Raw genomic sequence first — 8,300 nt, 5'->3', positions numbered from 1 at the left:
CAGATGAAATCCTTGGGGATTTGTCAGTTACTCATATCTCAGAGTCCATTGGTTTCAGATCTCTTCCTGAGCACAGATTTCGGTGATGGGGGTGGGGAAGAAAATTAGGAGGTCACTGAGGATTTGACCTTTGGGGAAAGTCCAAGGCAACTGTGTCCACTTCCATCTTCTCTACTAGCCTGTTCCTGGGCCCCAGAGGTGAGGGCCACAGCAAGAATCCAGACTCCAGGCTGGGCAGGGGCCTGCTGGAATGGGCTGGCTGGACCCCTTGGCCCTGGTTCCTCCAACTCCCTTCCCACATGTGTGGAGGGTCTGAAGGAAGCCATCCCCTCGCTTCTGCATGGCAGAGAGCCGCTGAAGCCGAGGAGGTCAGGAGATGCAGCCGGAGCCCAGGTGTGAGGCTGCGCTGCAGAGAGACCACAGGCGTGTGGGCCTGGGACCTTTTCTCTTTCGAAGGGCTTGGTGCCTTCGTGTCCCAGTACCTCTCCCACAGCTCCAGCGGGGTCTCAGCAAGCCTGTCCCAGTAAGGGTCTTCTCGGCGGCAGCCCTAGCTGCTTTGCCCTCCCTTCTCGCCCCACCTCCCACCACGGCTCCCTTGGACCAAGCAGCGTGGCTCCAGGCTTGGCCTACAGGCCATAACTGGTGGTGGGTGGGGAGGCGGAGAAGGCCTCCTGCTGGGGCCAGAAATGGTCCTCTGGGGTTGGGCCGACTCTGCTTCCACTTGGGTTCAAGGGAGGCTTTAGTGTCTGGGCTTCTGGGATCCGTGCCCCTGCTGGGCCAGACGGGGCAGCCCTGACTCAGCCCTGCTGAGGGAGGAGGTAGATGGGCCCCCGGGCTGAGAACAGCTGGGACTTGTTAGGTTGAGGAAATGGGGCCTTTCCTCTTTTTGACGCATCAAGGAGAACGTTAATGGCAGGAGCTCTGCTGGGAGAGTAGAAAGAGAAGATGTGACCACTTCAATCACTCCTGGGGTCAAGGAGACCTCCCCAGTCACACATGCGCAGAAAGACTCCTGGGGTGCCAGGCCATTGTACGTCCTGATACCGTCCCAGAACACTTTGCTCTGGAATCCATCTTTGCCAAAAATGTGCGCGCATATTGGGGAGGCCCTTGGTTTGGTCAGGTGTAAGAAATAAAACAGGATAATTGGCCAAAGGAAAACAAAGACCCAGAAGAACTGTGCCATGTAAGTGAGTTAAATCACCTCTTTGGCGCACTCCTCATTCAGGGGGTGGCCCGCACCCGCACTCCTCTTTCGGGTGTGGATCACGACTTTGCTTCTGCCTTAAATAAACAAACTGGCTTCTCCATGTGCTCTCCCACATGTGGTGCTATGCTTCTAATAATAAACTTTATACCTGTTTTCACAGTCTTTGGCTCCTTGAAACATTCTCGCTTTCAACAGGGGGCAAGAATCAGGGCAATTTTGCTTCTAGCCTCTAGCTGGTCTAGTGGCTGGGGTTCCTGGTTTTCACCCAGACTGCCCAGGTTCAGTTCCTGGGCAGAGAATTAAAATCTCATTCAAGCCATCACACAGGGCTGTCTTTCCAAGATCACTGCCGGCCGGAGGCCCTGGTTCATCAAGGCCCTCTGTGCTGGAAGTTGCTCTTAGGGTCTCACCCAGAACTTTCCTCTTATAACAAGGGCCTCTCCCCTTTAGTTCTGCCCTGGGACAATGGCCAGTGTGGTGCATATATGGGGACATGTGTCCATGTGACTGCCCATCCCTGGCTAGGCCTGAGCCATTCCCTCCTGGCTCTGATCGCTGTGGGTGGACAGGAGGGTGGCTGTAGGTAATGCTGGGCTCTCAGCTTTGTCCCCTCTCTGACGATGAGGTCTGTCTGCTGTACAGAGAAGGAGACTGAGGCTCAGAAAGGGACATGCCTCACGCAGCATCACACAGGCCCTTTGTGTCCCCCAGTGTGATTGTCCCCAGATTCATAGAGCCAGTTCCCGCTGGGGTGGCCGGCACAGGTGCTCAAGTAGAATCAGAAGGAGGGCTGGAGGCAGGGTCTGCTTATTCCATCAGCAGCTCACACCCTCTAAGACTGGACACAGGGGTTCTCATTCTCCCCACCCTCCAGATCCATTCACAGACTGATAGAAAACATGCCCACAGACTTTGGGAAGCACGAGCACTCTTCAATGGCATCCCACCCGCGACATGACGGGATAAAACAAACCTCCTCACAGCCGTGGGCACACACAGGCCTATGTGTAGCTGCATGCCTTAGGCTTGAGCCCCCAGACGGCTGAGGTCGTTGCACACCTATGAGAACCCGTACGCATCCTGGCAGAGGCTCTTGGACACACGTAAAGAGAGGCAGATATTCCGACCATGTGTCCACCCCGGGCGGGTGAGACAGAGGCAAACTCTGAACCCATCACACGCTGGCAGCACCTGCCCTGCAGACTGTAAGTCCAGGAGGCCACACTCAACTGAGTGTCCTTTGTGACTCATTGCCCTTCTCATCTCTGGCCTGGGGGGAGGAATGGGGCACTGAGCACTGACCTTTGTACCCAGACCCGACTGGACTGTGCTTGACTGGGGAGTGTGGTGGCGGGGCTGTCAGGAGTACAACGTGGCTCGTGCTTGATGAGCACTGACTGCATCAGGCACCATTCCCAGCATTTCAGATTAGCTCACTGAATCCTCCCAGCCCAGAAGGCACATAATATTTTATGCCCCACTGAGAAGCTCAGAGAGGTTAAGACACTTGCCTAAAGTCGCACAGCATGTGGGGAGCCCAGACATGTATCCAGGGAGTCCAATTCCATCATCTGAATCTTAATAACTACTGTGAGAGGGCACAGGCTGCTGGAGGAGCTCCCTGACACTGGAGGTGACCATGGTGGGACACAGCCCAGTAGTGGGGACTCTGCAGAAGGGTGCAAGCATCAGAAGACCTTCTAGCTGTTTTTACTCCCATGAGACATTAAGCTACTTCTGGTAGAGGTAAAAATAGAGGTCAGAGAGGGAGAAATTCAAATTTGGGTTTAACATATACACACTACTCTATATAAAATAGATAATAACAAGGACTTACTGCACAGCATAGGGAACTCTACTCGATAGCTTTTTTTTTTTTTTTTTTTTTTTGCTTTTTTTGCTTTTATTTGGGCCACACCTCTGGCATATGGAAGTTCCCAGGCTTGGGGCTGAATCAGAGCTGCAGCTGTCAGCCTGCACCACAGCCACAGCCACACCAGATCTGAGTCACGTCTGCAACCTACACTGCAGGTCACAGCAATGCTGGGTCCTTAACCCACTGAGCGGTGCCAAGGATCGAACTCACATCCTCATGGATCATAGTCGGGTTCCTTACTGCTGAACCACAATGGGAGCTCCTCTACTCAATATATTGTAATGACCTACAATGAAAAAGAACCTGAAAAAGAATATATATATATGTGTATATATATATACACACACACACACACACATATATATACATACACATATACACATATATAGTTGAATCATTTTACTGTACTCTTGAAAGTAATACAACATTGTAAATCACCTATACTTCGATTAAAATTTTTTTAAAAAAAATGGAGACATGGGGAGTTCCCATCATGGTTCAGTGGAAACGAATCCGACTAGAAACCATGATGTTGTGGGTTCAATCCCTGGTCTAGCTCAGTGGGTCAAGGATCCGGGGTTGCCGTGAGCTGTGGTGTAGGTCATACACGGCTAGGATCCTATGTGACTGTGGCTGTGGTGTAGGCGGGCAGCTGTAGCTCTGATTGGACCCCTATCCTGGGAACCTCCATATGCTACAGGGACGTCCCTGAAAAGCGAGAAAGAAAGAAAGAGGACTTGGGAAGTCAGGGTTAGCATGACTCTTTCAAAGGCAGACTCCTGGAAGCCCCTCTGCGTGCCAGGCCCTGCACTCAGGGAAGGGCGCCAACAGTGCAGCATGACGGGGTCCACCTCATAGTCACTCAAGGTGATGATCACGGTCCAGCAGAGGGGCCCAAGCCAGGGGGGCTGCATCACCTTCTGGTGGATGTTTTTCTGTGGTTGCGTATGTGACCTCATTTGTAGAGAAAGCTGGAAGCCCAAGCAGAAGATCTGGGCACCACCCCCGGCCCCAGTCCACGGGGGAGAGGCCCCTGGGAGCCTCAGATCCTGCGATTCATCACAAGTTGACAGCTCCCGCCCAGGGGGTGTGGCTGGGGAGGTGGGCAGGAGTCGGGTCTCGGGCTAGCCTGTTTGTCACCTTGCATCACACCTGCCTGGTTACCCTCCGAGGGCTGGGCCTAACTCTGCACTCGCTGTATTCCCTGCTTTGGTCCAAATCAGGAAAATAGTAGCATTATTAACCACAATAATAACTATTTCTTAGTGCTGACTCTGTCAGGCAGTATACTACTCACTTCACAAGTCACATCTCATTTAACAAACCCAACAACCCCATTTTTCTTTCTCTCTTTTTTTTTTTTCTTTTTAGAGCCATACCTGCGACATGAAAGTTCCCAAGCTAGGGGTCAAATGAGCGTTGCTGCTGAGGCCTGTGCCACAGCCATAGCAACGGCAGATCCCCAACCCCTGGGGGAGGCCAGGGATCAAACCCACATCCTCACAGAGACTATGTCAGGTCCTTAACCAGCTGAATCACAACGGGAAAGTCCAACCCCATTTTTCAAAGGAGAAACAGAGGCTCAGAGCTAGGTCAAGTTGAATCATCAGACCAGGACCGCACTTGGCAGTGGTGGGAGCTGAAGCACATGTCCAATAAATGCTTTTAACACAGGACCCCGCCCACTCCACCCACCTTCCCAAAGGCGCCCTTCCTCCTGGGTGCACACTGATCAGAGCCCTGCATCTTAGCTCGCTGGCCCCACTTGTGGCCCAGTCCAGAGTCTGGTGCTCAGAAATGGAATCAGGGTTGGGAGATGTGGGGGTGAGGGCCCTCCCCCCGGGGCAGGCAGGAGAAAGCTGTGGACTTTGCCCCCCAACCCTGGCACAGACTCAGCTGTCACAAGGCATCTGGGGCATCAGTCCTGTGCTCAGGTGTTCCCAAGGCTTCGTTTCTGCCCCATCGAGCCCTCCCCCATTAATGCTGGGTGGGGCCCACACACAGAACAGCTGGTTCTGACTGCTGCCCAAGCCCCAGCCTCCTGCCTGCTTCCACGTTGTCTCAGGGTCACAAAAGTCCAAGAGGCCTCCTGGGAATGTGTCACCTTCCAGCGTGGAGTCACGCTGGAGAGGAAGGCCGGGAGGGCAGTCAGAGGGATTTAAATGTCTGGCTGGCTCTGAGCTTCAGTCAGTTCAAACAGCAGCACAGGTGAGCTGCCTGAGAACCTCTCCTCCACGGAGGACCCAGTGCAGTAAGAGACACTTCCAGCCCAGCGGGGAGCTCAGGATGTTCCTGAAGGCTGTGGTCCTGAGCCTGGCCCTGGTGGCCGTCACCGGTGAGTAGGAGCTGCCTTGGATGGAGCTCTCAGGCACGAGAGCTGCACCAGTTGGGGGAGGGTGGAGAGTCTAGGGCCAAGGCCAGAGGACAGTGCCAAATCCCTGTCAGTCCACAGCTGGACGCAGGGGGCTGCCCAGTTGCCACCTGGCTCGCAGAGGAGCTGGCCTATTCACAGCGGTGGGCCCTCTGGCATTGGTGCGCTGCCAGTTTACATACCCCTGTGGCTTCTAGCTCGCCAAGCACAGAGAGGGACGTCAGTGGCTGGGCAGCCCCCTCATTCTGTCTGCTGCTCAGGGATGGGGCAGAGGAGCAAGGAAGGAGCGGGTCCTCATGAATTGCTCTGTTTCCCACTTAGGTGCCCGGGCTGAGGTCAATGCCGACCAAGTGGCTACTGTGATGTGGGACTACTTCAGCCAGCTGGGCAGCAATGCCAAGAAGGCTGTGGAACATCTCCAGAAGTCTGAGCTCACCCAGCAGCTCAAGTAAGAGGGGCACAGAGGAGTTCCTATTGTGGCTCAGAGGGTTAAGAACCTAACTAATACCCATGGGGATGCGGGTTCAATCCCTGGTCTCACTCAGTGGATTAAGGAGCCGGCGTTGCTCGAATCTGGAGTTGCTGTGGCTGTGGCGTAGGCTGGCAGCTGCAGCTCCCATTTGACTCCTCCCCTGGGAACTTCCATAGGCCGTGGGTGCGGCCCTAAAAAGAAAAGAAACGGGGAGGGGGGGCACATCTTGCAGGGTGGGGGCTTCTTAAAGGCCCTGCAATGCGTTGGCAAGGGCTGAGCTTGGAGGCAGGAAACCTGAATTTAAGATCCCCACTGCCCTGCCACCAACTCCCTGGGGCAACCCAAGGTCTCCAGACCTGGGGATCCACGTATGCAAACAGGAAGGCAGACTGAGTAACCCCTGCTTTAATCTTCTAGAATGTGATGAATGGCCACATCTTAGCAAAAAGGAAACTACTTCAGGTCACATGATAGATAGATACTGTGACTCAAGCTCCGGGGAGATTCAGAGACACAAGTTCAATGTAATACCTTTGTTTATTACAATCCTTTGCTCAAATCATGACTGACCAGGGGGAAAGCCACAGGGTGAACTCAGTACCCTGCACCCTCACCTGTCCTAGGCAGGTGTGTATAGGCGAGGGGTATATAAGGAGATAAGGTCCTAGGATGGAATGTCAAGCCTGACGGCGGCCCCCTGGTGTCCTTCCCCCGCAGCACTCTCTTCCAGGACAAACTTGGGGAAGTGAACACCTACACGGAGGACCTGCAGAAGAAGCTGGTGCCCTTTGCCACGGAGCTGCATGAACGCCTGACCAAGGACTCAGAGAAGCTGAAGGAGGAGATTCGAAGGGAGCTGGAGGAGCTGCGAGCCCGGCTGCTGCCCCACGCTACCGAGGTGAGCCAGAAAATCGGAGACAACGTGCGCGAGCTGCAGCAGCGCCTGGGGCCCTTTACGGAGGAGCTGCGCACCCAGGTCAACACCCAGGTTCAGCAGCTGCAGCGCCAGCTGAAGCCCTACGCAGAGCGCATGGAGTCCGTGCTACGGCAGAACATCCGCAACCTGGAGGCCTCCGTGGCACCCTATGCGGATGAGTTCAAGGCCAAGATCGATCAGAATGTGGAGGAGCTCAAGGGGAGCCTCACGCCCTATGCGGAGGAGCTCAAGGCCAAGATCGATCAGAACGTGGAGGAGCTGCGGCGCAGCCTGGCCCCCTATGCGCAGGACGTCCAGGAGAAGCTCAACCACCAGCTCGAGGGCCTGGCCTTCCAGATGAAGAAGCAGGCAGAGGAGCTGAAGGCCAAGATCTCGGCCAATGCCGACGAGCTGCGGCAGAAGCTGGTGCCGGTGGCCGAGAACGTGCATGGCCATCTGAAGGGCAACACCGAGGGGCTGCAGAAGTCGCTGCTGGAGCTGAGAAGCCACCTGGACCAGCAGGTGGAGGAGTTCCGCCTCAAGGTGGAGCCCTACGGGGAGACCTTCAACAAAGCTTTGGTGCAGCAGGTGGAGGATCTCAGGCAGAAGCTGGGCCCTTTGGCGGGGGACGTGGAGGGCCACCTGAGCTTCCTGGAGAAGGATCTGAGGGACAAGGTCAACACCTTCTTCAGCACCCTCAAAGAGGAGGCGAGCCAGGGCCAGAGCCAGGCCCTCCCTGCACAGGAGAAGGCGCAGGCCCCTTTGGAGGGCTGAGCTGCCCCTGGTGCTCCCACCCCACCCCTGACACCTGCCCTGCCCTGCCCCCTGTCTGTCTGTCTGTCCCAAAGCAGTTCTTGTACAAACCTAGGGATACATGTCCAGTGGACCGTGACACTACCTCTCCATACTCAATAAAGCTGCTGAGAAACTAGCCCAGTCTGGTTACCATGTGACTTCTTGGTGTTGCTGGGCTTGAGGTGAGGGCGAGCCCACTGACAGGGGGTGCTAGAAAGGACACCGAGGGCTGGGAGATGGGACTGCGGGAGGGGTTAGGGCAGGGTGTACTGAGAGAGTTGAGGGGAGAGCTCTAAGAGGGAGGTGGGAAAAATGTCCATGTGATCCAAAGCGGAAATACGCACCCCATGTATACTCACGTAGCCAACAAATAGTTACTGAACGTCTTCAATTAAGTACATTCCCCTTGGTGAGCAACCCTATCCACCTCCAGAACTTTCCATCTTCCCAAATGAAACTCCAGACCTATGAAACAATCGCTTTCCCCCTGTCCCCAGCCACCACCATTCTACTTTTTTCTTGATGAGTTTGCCTACTCTAGATAGTTCTTGTAAGTGGAATCATACAATAGTTGTCCTTTTGTGATTGGCTTATTTCACTTAGCACAATGTCTTCAAAGTTCATTCGTGCTGTAGCAGGGATCAGTTTCCTTCTTCCTCC

General features: G+C 54.7%; 1 protein-coding gene across 1 annotated transcript; it reads left to right on the top strand.

The window, feature by feature from the left end:
* The first annotated feature begins 5,288 nt into the window (after positions 1-5,288).
* APOA4 (apolipoprotein A4) lies at positions 5,289-7,775 on the top strand. The gene is given in 3 exon segments (NM_214388.1): positions 5,289-5,421; positions 5,779-5,905; positions 6,647-7,775. Coding segments are annotated over 3 exon segments (1,149 nt in total). The 5' UTR covers positions 5,289-5,372; the 3' UTR covers positions 7,620-7,775.
* The last annotated feature ends 525 nt before the right edge of the window (positions 7,776-8,300 follow it).

This window comes from Sus scrofa, chromosome 9 (assembly GCF_054392235.1).
Source record: "Sus scrofa isolate SSC_HxYL_T2T_F1_AM1 chromosome 9, Sscrofa_HxYL_maternal_Yorkshire_Landrace_v2.0, whole genome shotgun sequence".
Lineage (NCBI taxonomy): Eukaryota > Metazoa > Chordata > Mammalia > Artiodactyla > Suidae > Sus > Sus scrofa.
This window is presented reverse-complemented; position numbering and strand designations above follow the sequence as displayed.